The sequence below is a fragment of the Equus przewalskii genome, chromosome 9 (genome assembly GCF_037783145.1).
Source record: "Equus przewalskii isolate Varuska chromosome 9, EquPr2, whole genome shotgun sequence".
Taxonomy (NCBI): Eukaryota; Metazoa; Chordata; class Mammalia; order Perissodactyla; family Equidae; genus Equus; species Equus przewalskii.
In genome coordinates this window covers 59,014,847-59,031,681 of record NC_091839.1, presented here as the reverse complement: position 1 = coordinate 59,031,681, position 16,835 = coordinate 59,014,847, and the positions used below count along the sequence as shown (strand labels likewise).

The 16,835-nt window shown below is 38.4% G+C and overlaps 1 protein-coding gene across 2 annotated transcripts in view; it reads right to left on the bottom strand.

Moving 5' to 3' along the window:
• FIG4 (FIG4 phosphoinositide 5-phosphatase) overlaps positions 1-16,835 on the bottom strand; it is a 116,329-nt gene that overhangs the window by 41,875 nt on the left and 57,619 nt on the right. For both annotated transcript variants that reach the window (XM_008520377.2, XM_070559285.1), the window contains exons 16-21: positions 15,203-15,341; positions 8,103-8,161; positions 6,698-6,845; positions 3,511-3,594; positions 1,541-1,736; positions 452-534 (exon numbers count right to left, since the gene is read on the bottom strand). In XM_008520377.2, the coding sequence (XP_008518599.2) occupies positions 452-534; positions 1,541-1,736; positions 3,511-3,594; positions 6,698-6,845; positions 8,103-8,161; positions 15,203-15,341 (709 nt within the window). The remainder of the gene's footprint in view (positions 1-451; positions 535-1,540; positions 1,737-3,510; positions 3,595-6,697; positions 6,846-8,102; positions 8,162-15,202; positions 15,342-16,835) is intronic.

Sequence of the window (16,835 nt, the reverse complement as noted above, 5' to 3'; positions counted from 1 at the left end):
ATCCTGCATTGGCACCCTTCCATCACTGCTTCCTTTTTCCTCCTCAGCCACCACTCCCACCAGCACCCCCGAGCCAAAGCGAATGCAACGTCCTCAATCATCAACAGCCCAGGTTTATTTTGCAAAAAAGTACCTGATCTTGAGGATTTGTTAATGCAGGAATGTATTTGTCCTTTAGGGTGTAGCTTATATATGGGCAGTGAAAACACATGTGAGCATCATAAATTTTTATCTTCGAGGGGCACTGAGAGTCTCACGCGGGAAGCCCTTTAACTCCAAATATAAATCAATGTTTCAAATCTGACCTCCTCAATGCAACTACTGTGTTCAAAGTGGAATCTATTTCTTTCTGTATTGTCGACTATTCTCATTTTTTAAAAGTTATACTGGATCTGAGTTATTGTAATAATACATTTGCATTTTTTTCTTAGTCTCTATGGAAGTAGTTTACCTTGTATAAATGGAGAGATCTTCTTCCAAGAGGCCATCCGAGAGGTTAATTCCATATACCTCTTTCATGGGCTGGACCACATTCTGGGGTTAAAAGAGAAGGAATCAGGAAGAACTTTTAGACGTCTAGCATATTAATTATTTTCAAAGATGAAGAAAATGAACCTGTGAATTTTTCCACAAAAGCAATTACAATATTTCTTCAATCTATTCCTCAAACTTCCCAGTTAGTGGTTTTTTATAAATCTGATTTCATTTCCACTAAAAATTATTTGTTTTAGGATAAAAAAATAAATAATTACTAGTCACTTTTGTATAATGCTCGACTAGGCAAACTTTTTCTGCAAAGGGCCACACAGCCAATATTTTAGGTTCTTTGGGTCACACTGTCTTTGTTGCAACTCCTCAACTCTGCTGTCACAGTGCAAAAGCAGCCACAGACACTATGTAAACGAACAGGCACGGCTGGGTTCCAATAACACTTTATCTACAGACACAGGCTGTGAGCTGAATTTGGCCAATCGGTTGTAGTTTGCCAACTCCTGGAATAATGGATTCAGTTCTTATATTTTCACATTTTATCTGCCATATCTACCTCTAACAATTCTTGGCTATTTCCAAAAATAAAATTTCCCCAAAGCTAGATTTGGTTCTTTTCCCTCTTATTTTCCCAATATATTGGTAATGTCAAATTGAACAGACAAATTTCTCACTGGGGCCATGCAAAGATCGTGCAGCCCAGGTCAAACTCTGCCTTCCAACAATGGGCTGAGCAAGGCAATAAACGGACCTCAAGTGGATGGGCTGTGAAGAGGGACAGAATTCTCCTAAAAATTCTGAAGTGGTAAGAAATTCACTATTATATATGGGAGCAAAAATATCAACTTCATTTCAAAATGAAATCATTTCAATAACACCTACACTAAATTTTAATATACACCTCTGCAATGCCTCAAACACCAGGCATGAGAATGATGTGAGGGCGACGACGTGACCTTTTCTGGCTTTCAGCCTTTTAACTGAAAGTAGAATTTTAGAGAGCCTTCTCCAGAGCCTCATGCTGGACCACACGCGCTCCCCGCCTCCACACCTCGGTCACTTTGGCGCTGTCGCCCGAGTCGGCCATCTTCACTGGAGTGGAGCGCTGGGACACGGAGCCCTCCTCCTCCCGGTCGGTCCCGGAGTCATCCTCAGAGCTGCTGGACGCAGCCTCCTCGCTGGGGGGCGGCGGGGCGCTGGCGGCCGTTTTCCGCTGCAGCACAGCTTCGTCTCTATTGCTTTTGTTTCTTTAAAAAGATGAATAGGGATGCGAAGCATCTTTAAACTGAACTCTGAACACTCACCGTGCACCACTCGGTCCTAAAGCCTTAGTCCTAGTGAAGCGTAAGAAAATGATTGTGAGAAACTAGTTTCTGGGCTCAAGTCGTGCGAAAGGGAAAACCTTAATATTTTACCATGTACATGTACTGACTTTATGTGAATTTAAGCCCTGCTATAAATTCAGAAAATAAACCAGTATGTGCGTGTAAACCAGTGCAGAAATGTGTTCTCACCATTTGGTTCCTGTGCCTTCCTTTGGTAACTGAAATCAATATTTTTGAAATTTGTGGCACAATAATGGAAGACGGTATGTTTGAGATATTAATAAAATTACCTATAACTTGTAAAAGCTTCAAGAAAAGGTCAATAGCCAAATCCACATATATTTCCTTCCCTCATGTGATTTTTATCAATCACAGTATCAGCTGATTATTTGTACCAAAGTTATGAGCAACTGATGAACACAAACTAAATTTTAAAATTTATTGTGTTATTAGTAAGTAATTATATGTGCTGGACATTCCTTCTAATAGTAGGGACTAGATGGGAAAAAACCCAGGAAAAAACTCACACTTATAAAAGCATTTACTTTTAGTTCCAAATTTGAGAGTAGTATAAATGCTATTTTTAATTTAGAAAATATTTTATGGTAACACTTTTGGCTTCTAGGAAAAATATTTAATATTTCACTCTTTAAAAAAAATTCTGTACATGGGACTTAAAATACCGAAATATTCTGAAATGTTCTAGGAAAGGAAAATGCAATACACTATCTGGCCATGGGCTAGATATTATAGAAAATAAATTAGTTTCTGGCTTTCTGCAACTAAAAATTACAGTCAATAGCATTTCTGTGCTGTACAATAGTGTAGCTGGTCATTTTCATATTCGTCCCAAGAACGCCTTGAGTTCTAAACTCCTGAGGACATCCTTTCTTTTAAATTCCTTGTATCTGGTCCAGGGCTTAACATGCAGCTATTTAAGGCCACATATTTAAGCCACAGAAATGGTGTATCTGGAAAATAGTAATATATATCCCACTCTATAAACCACATGTAGCTGGAATCTAATTAGGACCCCATACACACTCCCAAATACAATTAGGACTTAGTATCTACAGTCTGGCCAAGGTCTAGAAGAAACCATCACCAGGACTATTCAGGCCAGTGGCAGTATCAGAGATGGTTATGCTGGAACACAACACATTTCACTACAGTCTCTAAGCATGAAGACATGAACATGGTTTATCTTCTTCTTCATATCATTGGATATAACAAAATTGTCTTCCCCAAAGCAATGTTACAGTAATACACAGAAAATACATTAATTTCTCTATCTGAACATATTTGCTTTAATGTTTTCTCAGGATGCTGATATAAAATAAATATAATGAATATAAATTCTTACCTAAGTATTTTATATTGCGGGAGACAGAGGATGCTGAGCTATTTCTCGGACATAACACGTAATATCTGCTACCTGTCTTTATGCCAGCTGTGATAGTCCTAATTTAAAATAATAAAATGCACTGTGCTGCTGAAATTCCCATAAATTCTGCCTTCAGTGTTGAACACTTTAGTGACCCCAGTGCTATAAACAAATTACCTGTATATGCAACAAATGGACTGTGCTCCAAACTATGTGACTTGAAGCTATTAGTTTTGGGGGAGAAATTATATTGCATGTGCTATATTATTTTACATGAATCTTTAAAATTTCATTCTATATGCAAATCCTTACCCCAATACTGATTTTCCGGTTTCATCTGGTTTACGCACAGTAAATGGACTTGGATCAATGCCAACGGTCTTAGGCATAAAGTCGCTGAAGAAAGGGGAAAAAGAATTCTCTATGAATCACTGTCCATCAAGATGATACTGGCTTCCACTCAAGTCACATTCTCACACTATTTCTTCTCAGCCCTCAGAGCTACACAAAATAAGCCAAATGTTCAGGGGACCTTAGGTGATCTGGGCCATAAAACTCCATGAACCAATGGCACTAGGTAACTTCAATGTTATCAGTCTTCACTGTGAGTTTTCTTTTTGGTTATGAGGCCCAACAGTTTTGAACTCAAGATTTTGTTTACTGGAACAGAGCTGATATTTGAATTCCCGCTAGGATGTATACCCCCTGGTTATATATCACAATTAGTTTTCAGGTAAAATTAAACTCATAAAAACCAATGGTAAAACACTAAGCCATTCAGTTTTACGGACAATGTTTTTATTACAATATACCACCTAAGGAGGCTGACATAATGATCAAAAACACAGCAGTACGAACTGAAATATCAATGTCTACTTCATTAGGCTGGGGTTAATTCATTAAAGCACTGTTGGAACACCTGAAATAGAAACTTTTAATTTCCCACTTCCTAAGGTAAGTGAAGCTGCTTCCCCACTATGCAAGGCCTCCCTTACTACTGCTGCTGAAGCCAGACCAAACTCCTTAATAGATGCCCAAAGTGTCACAGTTGCATGATTTATGCCGATCAGACTTATGGCTCTGGCAAGGATACTGTTCCAAGCATGATTCAATATTACATTTTTTGAAGGAAAAGAAAGTAACATTGAATCTGACTCAAAATGCCTATTTAACAGTTGGAAAATGTTGTTTTTAAAATGTAAGTAGGGGCCAGCCCAGTGGCGCAGCAGTTAACTGTGCAGGTTCTCCTTTGATGGCCTGGGGTTCGCCAGTTCGGATCCCGGGTGTGGACATGGCACGGCTTGGCAAGCCATGGTGTGGTAGGCATCCCACATATAAAGTAGAGGAAGATGGGCACGGATGTTAGCTCAGGGCCAGTCTTCCTTAGCAAAAAGAGGAGGATTGGTGGCAGATTTTAGCTCAGGGCTAATCTTCCTCAAAAAAAAAAAAAATGTAAGTAGTTTAATTTTTCTTTCTTTCTTTTTGAACATTCACAGTCAATCCTCATTGTTTGTAGACTCCATATTTGAGAATTTGCTTACTCACTAAAATTTATTTGTAAGCCCAAAACCAACACTCAGAGGTTTCAAGAAGACTTGCAGACACAACCATGTGCAAAACAGTGAAAAATTAGAGCAACCCAATGTTCCGTGTTCCCAGCGGAAGCAGAACAAGGTGACACTCTGCATTCTTGTTTTAACTCCCATACTGTAAACAACTGTCCTTTTCACAGTCTATTTAGTGCCACATTTTTCACATTTTGGTGCTTTTTGTTGGTGATCTCACTGTCTAAAATGGCCCCCAAGCATAGCGCTGAGGCTGTCTAGTGTTTCTAAGCACAAGAAAGTTCTATATTATAGAGAAAATACGTGTGCCAGAGAAGCTTCACTCAGGCATGAGTTACAGCGCCTCTGGCTGTGAGTTCAATGTTAATGAATTCACAATATATATTAAATAAGGTATCTTAACACAAATGCACAAAACAAGATTACGTATTGACTGGCTGACAAAAATGTTGCGACCAGAGGCTCACAGGAACCTCACCCTGTATTTCCCCTAGAGCAACGGTTCAGAGTTCTCCAATTCAGTGTTTGCACGAACTTTATAGAACAAAACTCCGCAAATAAAGAAAATCAACTGTTTATCGTACATACACATATACGTAACATCATTCATTCTTCACTGAATTGAAAAATTCTGGAAATGACAATGACCTTACAGTTAAAACTGCTAAACTTTAACAAGTTCAATTGGACATCAGACAAGTAAATATTCCAAACTTTATATCTGAAACTGAAGTAAAATGTAGAGTGATTTTTAGGAAACAAAACCACAGAATATGTTTCCACACGTACCACGTTGAGCTTAGGCATACATTTATCACATTTGAAGGAAATGTAAAAGACAAAAATGTAAACTTTAGTATAAAACATAATAATCAAGAAGTGATTTGCTTTGCCTAATTTTCTTATTCTTTTCCTATAATTTCTCTAAAAGGCCCCACCAAACTCTAAAAGAGACACAGAAAAATTAAGTACAGTCATGTACCACATAACGATTTTTTGGTCAACGACAGACCTCATATACAACAGTGGTCCCATAAGATTAGTACCATACAGCCTACGTGTGTAGTAGGCTACACCATCTAGGTTTGTGTAAGTGCACTTTACCACGTTGCACAATAGCAAAATCACCTAACGATGCATTTCTCAGAATGTGTCCTCATCATTAAGCAATGCATGACTGTATGTTCAAAGGTGACAGACCAGGATGGAAAGACTCTGGAAACAACATCACTTGAGTTATGAAAGAAAGAATGAAGAATATTTACTCTGAAAAAAATTAATATTGCTTCCTCAAATATCTGGAGTGCTGTCATATAGAAGAGGAAGTAGCTTGTCCTGTGCCTAATAAAAATAGTAGCATAATGAAGCCACCATTTATTAGTCACCTACCTGGGCCAGGCACTACATTAGGCACCCGACATGTGTGTATATATATATGTGTGTGTGTGTGTGTGTGTGTGTGTGTGTGTGTGCATGTGTGTGTCACACACATCTCTATCTATATGAAATGAAGACACTGTGACTTAGATAAGTTGGGTAATTTTCTCAAGGTCACACAGGTAGGCAGTGGCTCGTCTAAGATTCACATCCCAGCCTTTCTAGAACCAAAGACTACGCATTTTTCCACTACTTTATATTAGCTCTCAATTTCTATGTTCAACTTAAAAAATTGAGTTTATTCCACAGGACAAACTAGGACCAGTGGGAGGCAGATTTCAAGTTACCAAGGGGAGGAAATTACCTCCAGTTGTCTGACAGCAGAAGGGACTGCCTCCTGAGGCAGCAGGCCTCACGCACAGGAGGTGTTCAGAGGCTGAGCAACCACCTGCCTGCAGGCTTGCAGACCAGACTCCTAGTAAAGGAAGAGCTATCCACATAAACCAGGGAGACCACAGTTCCCAAATCCTTACAGCATCAGAGCACTCACAACGTACCGTGCTGAACTTGTCATGGCCAAGCAAAAGGTGTCATCAAAACTACTCAGTTCGTATGGTCGAAAGAACTCATTGTGGATGTCAATCTCTTCTTCATATTTGTGAAACTTCTTCACTATCAACTTCTTTAAGTTCGCAGCACAGATAACTAAGAGAGAGACTGCCTGTTACTCTTAAAGTCTTTAGATTACATCCAGCAAACACTTCTGTACGAGCAACTGCGTTCCCAGAGAACGCACTGAACAAGGTTCCACTGACACACTTGAAAAAGAGCCGGATACTTGCACAGAATATACAATGCAAAGCTGAGTGTGACAATCTGTAAGGAGGCACGAGGGCCTCTGGAAGTCGGGGGCGGGGAGAGGAGAGGGTCAGGGAGTTATCTATAAATCAAATTACTCAGCTCTTTAAATTCCTTTTTACTCTTAAATATCTTTTGTCTTCTAGATAAAAACTGTGCAGCTATTTCACTAAATTTTGCTTTATACTTCAAATCCTGTTGACAGCCAATGTTAGACTGTTAAAGTCCTTTCCTTTCTCCCAGAACAACCAAACTTTCTTAACACTATAAATTATGATTTTGCTCAGAATTTTAAGCTCACAAACACTTCTTTAAAACTAATTAATAATTTATTAGGAACTAAAAGTCACGCGCAACCTTCTTACTTCATGGTCTTCAACCCCCAAAGCGGGGATGGTTAACCATGACTGGACGGAGTCCCCAACTGGAGTGTTCCAGATTGGCAGGAGATCTAACTTAGTACCCTCTCACAAATGGGAAAATTGGCTTGTTCAAGGTCAGGGGAATCAGTGACAGAACCAGGACTAAACTCTATTTATAACTGGGCAATTATTCAAATTTGGAAACACCATTGTAATGCATTACACATTTGAGGGTATTCTTTTAATACAAAAATTTTCCTGCCTTTCTGACAAATTAATAAAATTTCATTTACAATTTAGTGACTAAAATGTACTTTTACATAGACATCTGTACCTTTTTTCACTGCTTAGATATAGGAAAAGTTTTTATTTCTCCTTGTGAATGGGTCTTCTCTTCCTCCTCATTCCCCCCAAATATCTAGAAACACAATCAGTACTAATTTAAAATGATGAACTAATATATTATATCCACTAAACACTTGAGGGACATACCTAATAACGGACATACCTAATAACCTAATAATCAACTTCAATGAGAGAAGTATAACATAATCCCTGCCCTTTGAAAAGCTGTCTGAGTTGTTACAATCCCCCAGCTATTATAACAGCAATATAACACTGAGTAGCCATTCATTTCTTCCTAATAAAATATTATATGCAAAGAATCGAACGCTTCAAGCTCATTTAGGAATAACTCCAAAATATGTTAGTATAAAAACTAAAAGAGAAATGGTGTACCTACCTTCATCATAAGGCAGTGGCAAATGTTTTATTACCTCTGGTGTCCACCAGTAAGTGTAACTATAAAGTTAAAAAAAAAAAAGGGTAAGATGGACCAAATGTAAACATTGGTTTCCTACAATTCATTGGATAAAAAGGGTTGTATGGTCTATATAAAGATGCTGCCTTGTATTTCGAAGTTAATTTTTCTTTCTTTTGAAAACATGTTTGGGAGGCTTTTGGCATAGCAGGTCTTCAACATGTTAATTTCTTCCCCAAACCCTTTCTTGTTTCGACTATGTCACAGATCTACAAAAGAGCCTTGAACACATCTGAGAGTCAAGATGCTCTAACGTTACTTCCTTTCAGCTAAAAAAGATTTGGGTATGCTAAGCCAGACTCTATGAGCTGCTGTTTACTTCTCCCTAGAAACCCTGCCTGCATTACTCTGCCACCCAGTGAGCAGTGGGACCTTGACCCAAGTCCTATCAACCAGGATTCTCTTGCACACAGTTATCTGAAAGTTATGTTATTTTTTCTTCTCTGCTCTATGTGTATGGGTCTGTGTGTATAGTTAATTAAAACAGTTAAGAAAAATCATTACGTGAATGGATAGTCCTAAAGAACAAGTTCCCTTAGAAAACAGTATAGGCTCTATTAATCTTTAAATATTCACTGCATGATTATAGAGGCCAGTCAGAGTACAGTAAGGAATTTCAATCATCTGGATTCTTACTAGAAAACTCATCTACTATGAGCAGAGAATCTCAAAGAATCCTAAACTGCCTTCTCTTTGAACAGTGAATTTAATTTTAAAGCAAACTCTGATGAAATAGATATATAGGGGAAAATGCTATATCAAAGTTCATGTGGGCTAGGAAGGGGAATGATGAGAAAGGGGATACCAAATTTTTTTTAAAAACGCGGATTTTCAAAAAGTTCAAAAAGAGCCTATGGCCAAAAATGCTAAAAACAGAATTTTAAATAAATGAGAGACTTTCTAAAAATAAAATGCTGACATTACAGTCTTGAATAATCCCAATTATGAAGAATGGGATAGTATCTAAATGAAATTGGCAACAAAGAGAACTCTCCTAGAGATAGCAAGCAGAATACATAACCAAGGATTATGAAAAAAAGGAAGATGAAGCCTAATGAATTGGGGGGGGGGTGCTATGATAACAGAAGGGGTTCTAAAGTTCTGCTTGAGACTAAAGTTAGGCTTTAGATCAGTGCTTCTCAAAATTCAATACACACACATGAATCACTTGGGGATCTTGTTAAAAGGCAGATTCTGATTCAATAGGTGGGGTCTGAGACTCTGCGTTTATGACTAGTTCCCTGGTGATGCCAAAGGGGCTGGTCCTCAGACAGCTTATTGAATAGCAAGGCTTTAAGGCATGAAAAAAACAGAGATGGAAGAAGTCTGCTGCTTGTGGAGAATTCATTTGGTCTTTCAACATGTATTAAGCACCTACTGTGTACCAGACACTGCTCTATGTGTTGGAAATGCCATGTCAAAAATAATGACACCGAAAGTAGAGCTACTTAATTCCAGTATCGCTTCTATCTTCACTAGCCATGACAAGCTTCATGCTGGAAGGAGAAAAACACAAGATAAGAGGGAACTGTACACAGCCCAAGAGATGCAAGCAAGCAGCAGAGCATCCAGGAAAGCACTCAAGGGTCCTGGGATAGTTGAGATTAATAATCTTAAGGAATGTGAAGAATGGAACTTACACTGGAAACAGGCAAATACAGTCTTGATGCTCAAAAGTGAGAAAGTGACAGATTCCGAAACCTACAAATCGATGAGTGTAATGTCAATCTCAGCAAGATAACAGAATCAAGTATTAGCTAGAGATGTGTTGTGAGTAACCTGAAAAGATGATTGGTGACTTCTACGAATCCACAGATATTCACAAAAACAAGCCATGCCAGGCTGATCTCATTTTCTTTTCTGATAGGAGAATCAGACTGTCAGATCGGGGGAATGACAAAAACATGGGCTAATTGTTTAAGAGGGGTAGGGGTGTGTCTGTATGTGTGTTTGTGTGCGTGTGCACAACAATGGGTGTGAGTTCTATTTTGTGATGACCTAACCTTGGCAGAGGAGGAAAGTAGAGAAAGAATCAGCTATTATATGAGGAATTTCCTAAAGAATGTTGCTCACAATTAGCTTTCTTAGGAAAAAGAAGTAAACATTGTAAAGAATGTTTTAACTCAGAATGTACCATGTGGAGAAAAAGATTTAAGAGATAAACTTATATTAGTGATTTGGGACCAGGTCACAAATTTTTTTGAATACTACTAAACTATATTTCCATAAGCAAGATAAAGCAATATAACAATACTTTTTTAAAAGTCTAACTCCTCTGAGTGGGTCTCAAAAGCAAAGAAACCCATAAGAAATACCTGCCTTGGGGAAGATGAGCTGAGACGGAAGATAAGAGCATCTGAGAGGACTAAGCCCAGGACAGGGGGCATCTTCATCACCTCTACCACTAGGTACATTTATTTAGAGGAAGAGCATCTGCACCAGGACAGAAACCTGCTTTGGGACCAGGAATCAGAGGACAGGAGATTGTAAATTGGTGCCAGTTCTTCCTTTGTACACAATACCTAATAAATCAGCTTCTTTTCTCTTTTTCAGTCCCTAGTACTAAGAGTGCTCAATTCCACTGGCTCACATACGAAGGTTAGGGAAATTTAAAGACTCTTTAATTCCCCTAGCTAATGTGGGCGCCCTCTGAAATAACATAGATGCACTTTAGCAAAGCAATCGATATTTGTGAACAAGATAGAAAATGTGGGCAGAATGACAGTATAGTCAAGGGATGACAGTATAGCAAGTTACAGCTGTTTAAATGATTCCAACCAAAACCACGAGACAACGTCAGGTGGAAGGAGTTGTCTGGTGGTATCCCACAGGGCTCTGCCATCTACGCATTTTTCATCAAGGACTTGCATCAGGATCAAGATGGCCGGCTGATTAAATCTGAAGAAGCTACAAAGCTAAGGTAACAGTTAATAAAAAAGATACGCATTTAAATGCTTTTTATAGAAGCAGGCAAAACACATATGAGCATGACAAGAATGCTTAAATGAGCATGACAAGAATGGTATAGCTAAGGCAGGGCAGCAGGACATGTTGAAAAGACTTGGAAATTCTGATGGACAGAAAGCTCAGAGAGTTAACACTATGATGGCATTGCTGAAACAGCTAAGCAATCTTATACTATTTAACGACTAAAACAGAGTATCCAGGACAAGGAGAGTAATGGTCTCAACGGTCCTGCAATAGTTGGCACAAATTAGACAAAACTCTGACTGGTACTGCACTCAGGTCTGGGCACCACAGTTTAGAAAGAAGATTGACATCGACTGGAATACATTCAAAGGAGAGCATTCTGAATGCTAAAGAGACCTGAAACCACAGTATATGAGGAACAGCTAAAGAATGTGCGACTAGGGGCTGGCCCCGTGGCCGAGCAAAGTCCACGCACTCCGCTTCAATGGCCCAGGGTTTCACCGGTTCGGATCCTGCGTGAGGACATGGCACTGCTCATCAGGCCATGCTGAGGAAGCGTCCCACACAGCACAACCAGAAGGACCTACAACTAGAATATACAACTATGTACTGGGGGGCTTTGGGGAGAAGAAGAAAAAACAAAAAAGAAGATTGGCAACAGATGTTAGCTCAGGTGCCAATCTTAAAGAAAAAAAAATGTGTGACTATTTAACCTTGAGAAAAGATTTTGAGAATGTGTGAACTTGTCTTCAAATATTTAAAAGACTATCAAGTGGAAGAGAAAATTGTGTTCTCAAGGTCTCACTGGGTTGAACTAAGAAGTCGGGAAAGAGAAGTAGATCTCAGCACGATACGAGGACGAAGTGTGTGAGTGAACTGTCTGAAAATAAATGCCTTCTCAACCAGACACGTTGAGCACAGGCCAGATGACCTCTCCCTGGGGAGATACCGAGGAAACTCACGTATCAGACGGTGAGTGGAGCCAGGAAACCTCCCAACTCTGAGTCAATGAAATAATTAATCCTTAACATCTAAAAACACCTGGTAACATTATAAACACTGATTCAATAAATGGTATCTTAGATGATGTACGACATATTAACCTAATTCAGAACAAAGCTTCAATTAGTGGTTCTGAGCAGATCAATAATTGTGGGATTTTGAGGAACGGAAGCAGTTACCTCAAGAGGACCTGGTTTGGATGAATTCTAGGCAGAGCTAGGCTTATTCCCCCCTTCCCTTAACATTCAATAAAAATATTATTTCATAATAAATCATTGGTAAACACAGTATAAAATACAGGATGGTCACCAAGTCTGGAAACACAAGCAAATACATAATAAAGAGTTTATTGATATTACATTACAATAAGTGATAAAATAATATTACCTAAGTTTCCAGATTTTATGGCCATCCTGTATGATTTTTAATAACTGTTACAACTAGAGAAGATTATCTCCTTCAAGAATAATAACAATACTAACATCTATTGGACTTACTATGTGCTAAGCCTTTATATTATCTCACCTGATTCTCAGAAAAACCTACAGGTTAGATACTCTTCTTATCTCTCTTTGACTCATGTGGGAACCGAGGGTGAGACCAGTTACGTGACTTGCCCACGATCACACAGGTGTTAACCGGAGGCAGTCTCTCCAGAGCCTGGCTGCTTCAGGACTGTGTTCATTCTGTGTCATACCCAGTACTAAGTACTTTCCACACATTTTCCCATTTAATCCCCAAAATGACCCTGTGAGGCATGCATAGTCATCTCCATTTTACAGACGAGAAAATGAGATTTCCAGAGGTCAAGTAAGAAATCTAAGGTTATATATACACTTGCAGAAATTCTAACTCAGCTCTACTCGACCCTGAAGTCCAGGCTCTCGTCCTACTACTGTCTCTGGCTAAATTGCTCATTTCTTCTGAGAATTATAATACTGATTTAACAGTCATCAAAATAACCTGCATAGGTGGGTGACAGTAGAAAGCCTTAAATAAAATGCTGAAATTTTTCTTACAGTATTTATGAGTACTGTTTATGAGCAGTATCAATTGTTGATACCATAAACCAATTTTTGGAATTCTGACATTCTGGAGAAAAAAACAAAAACAGGAGACCAAATCAACTGAGAGAACCATATTACCTACTTTGATAAAACTTTATTTTCAGTGGCAGGCTTGTAGCTGATTTTTGTTGAATCATCTAACTAGCTGAATAATCTCAGTCAAGACACATTCTCTCTGTATCTCAGTTTCCATTTTTTTTTTTTTTTTTTTACAGAAAATGGGCATGTAACACCATCTTCTTTTATTCCCATAAATAAGCTCCAACACAGCCTGCCTCAGTTATGTAACTCAGGGTGAGCAAGTGGTCTAATTTATGCCTGTAATATTCTAGCTAATTTCTGCAGTACAAAATCAAGTTTTGGTTGTTCCCAAGCTATGTTTCAATAGTTTCAATCCCTTAAGGTAATATAAAATTTAAGAAAAATCAACCACATTTACCCGTAGTCAGTTGCATTGCCAAAGCTAAATATAGGTGTTTACATTCATCTCCCACCAAATAAACATAATTAATTCCAAATATTTTGTCAGCAAATATTCACATAGGCAATCATTTTATTATTATTATTATTTTTTATTTTTAAGATTGGCCCTGAGCTAACATCTCTTGCCAATCTTTTTTTGTTCTTCCTCTTCTCCCCAAAGCCCCCCAGCACATAGTTGTATATTCTAGGTGTAGGTCTTCTGGCTCTGCTCTGTGGGACGCCACCTCAGCATGGCTTGATGAGCAGTGCTAGGTCCGAGCCCAGGATCCAAACCATGAAACCCTGGGCCGTGGAAGCAGAGCACACGAACTTAACCACTCGGTGTGGGGCCAGCCCCTAGTGATCATTTATTAATATTAAATTTAACATAAAAACAAGCAGTGCTTCATTTATAGGGAAAGTAAGCTAAGTATTAAATTAGTTATTCCAATAATAATCACTTTTAAGAACAAATTTGAGAAACATGTAAACTCTGACACTTCCCTAATATTTTAAATACTGCTGAAGTGACACAGAACTTGGTAACAGCCGTAACATCAGCACTTGCCAATTCACCAGTTGTTTGTGCTCTGTCTACACAATCAGCACAGACTGACAATGACCCCTGTAGTGTTTGGGAGGCAATGTTACATAAAATAAGGGCTCTGTCAAACTGATGCTGCGAGACAAGAGCATTAGGAAAGACCTTGACCTTATGGGCGCTAGAACAGGATGGACCAGGATCCAACCTCATATATGTGAAAACGTTTGCTCAGGTGGAAAATTGATTAGATTAGTATATGACTCCTCAATTAAAAACACAGAAGAGTCTTCTCACGAAATCCTCACTATGACTGTAAGGTGTGTCCCATCGTTTACATTTTGCAAATGAGGAAAACGAGGCTTAGAGAAGTTAAATAACTAGTCCAAGGTCACACAACTCCAGAGATTTCACTTCAAGTCTACCTGACCCTGAGGCCCACCCTACAGGGCATCCTGTTAAAATGCCTCAGGTCAACAGTTCATTACTTTTGGAAATATTAAGACCAATGAACCGTCATCAAGATAACCTGTACTGGCGAATGACTCTAGAAAGTCCAAATCGAGTGGAAGGGGTGACAGGAGCGGTATCTGACATTAGAGTCAACAAGAGTCAGTTGTGCTTCCTGGAAGAAAGAACTTTGGGATTCCAAAGTGATGCTGCTTAGGCGCCACACTTGAAAAATCAGATTGACCCCTTAAAGATTAGAGTTTTTTTGAGTTCCACATTTGAGGAAGCACTCAGAAATGATGTTGATGGCTTGCTTTAGTGGAGTTACAATTTATATTCAATAATGAAGTTCTGAAACTTTATATCTTACGGAAAATGCAAAACATCAATTGTTAACGACAATTTTCCAAACCCACCCTCAGGACATCAACAATCATAAATTCCTCATGACAAACAAGCAGTAAGATGGACAACTTTAGCCTATGGGATTATTTCTCAAAAAGAAAAGTATCTCATATTCAAAGTAACATCAAATCTGAGTTTACATAGTAGACTAGGAAGAAAAATACCTTCTTCTCGTTGGTAAAAGTCTCATGGTATTTTTATGGTGCAAATAAAAATCTGTTGGGAGTTCCCAGAGATGAGGTTTCCCTTCAGTGGGGTGGAAAACTCCCAGGAAGAGGTTAATGGAATCTTGTCTATCAGCATCTAAAAAAGCAAAAATACGTCTTTCAGGAAATCTATTACCGACATATATAACTCAGGAGAATGTCTACTCAGGAGGATAAGGGTACAACCGTGATTTCATAGAACATACCTCTGCAAATAATAATATTTATACTTCAAGAAAAGTCACACACAGACACAAAATCTAAAACAGTCACCAAGATTTTGGGCAGAATTAAAATCTTCCTTCAAAATGTTTCCTTTTTGCTCCATACCTCTCACAATACAGAGGATAGTGAACATAAACCGTATCCTGAATTTTGAGAGACTCTTAAAAATCTTTAAGAACTGCCATAATACCGCAGCGATTTTATTCTTAGAATAAAAACACATTCTCACCATTTATTAGTTTACCTGAAACAAATACGTCTTCACTTTATTGCAAAGACAAGCAGAGACGTCAGAGACAAATAAAATGCCCCAATTCCTACTCATATTCTGTTGCACAACCTTGAACAAGCTGGTTTGCATAGTTTCCACTTTTAATCCTTGAAAAGATATTCTCCATTTCTTTCGCAGAGACAATGTTTACAGCATTTTCCGTCCTCCTCAGCAGTCGGCCTGGCCCACTCCCTTTGAGTTTGAAAATGAAGGCAGAGCAGGCCCATGGATAACAGCCTCGTTCTGGCCATTCAGCCACTCCAAAATTACTGACTATCTCTATATTGTATTTCCTCTTCCTTTTCTAATTATATTTTGGTAAGAATGATGATAAGCACTGAAGTGGTCTCAGAACCACCCTTCCCATTCTGCACTGTGTCCTCTCTAGCATCCTTCATTCTTTCCCTCATTTCCTTCTTTCCATTCTTGTCTCAGAGCCCTGTAGATTCAAGTTTGGGGCAGACATCCACAATATAAATAATAACCTTTTTCTGAAAATGAGGATGGAACTAAGAAGACAGCACAGTAGAAATGACTGCTTTTGAAACAAGATAACGTTATCATAAAATCAATTTTCTTCCAACAGCTATAGTGAACACAGATATATCTGAAATTAGCAACACTGTTCTCATTGGGCTATTTGGTCATTTCAGCAAAAGGAATAAATGAAATATGGTACATCAGACATGTTCCAGTTATTAGTGTTTTGACAGGAAGCATTCCATTAAAACAGCACTTACCTTTCAGGCTAAAAGTAATACAGAAAAGGGATGTGTTTACATGGTGAGGCTGTGTTTATACGCCTTTTTTGCCATTTGTTGAGAGAAAACATCAAGTATTAAATGATGCAGACATTACCGCCCCAATTTGCACCTTCTTTACACAATACAAAAGTAAACATACTGCTTTTATAGTAATTATATTCTTTATGCTTCTTGAATAGCCTTAATAGCACTTAATAATTCATACTATGCAGTATCTCAAAATACCTTAATACTATTCAGAGAAGCTTTCCATTTTCCAGCCATGTGTTCAAGGAGTTTCTTTCATCCTTTAAATCTAAGAGTAGTTTCCTTTAATTTTTAGCAAGTATGA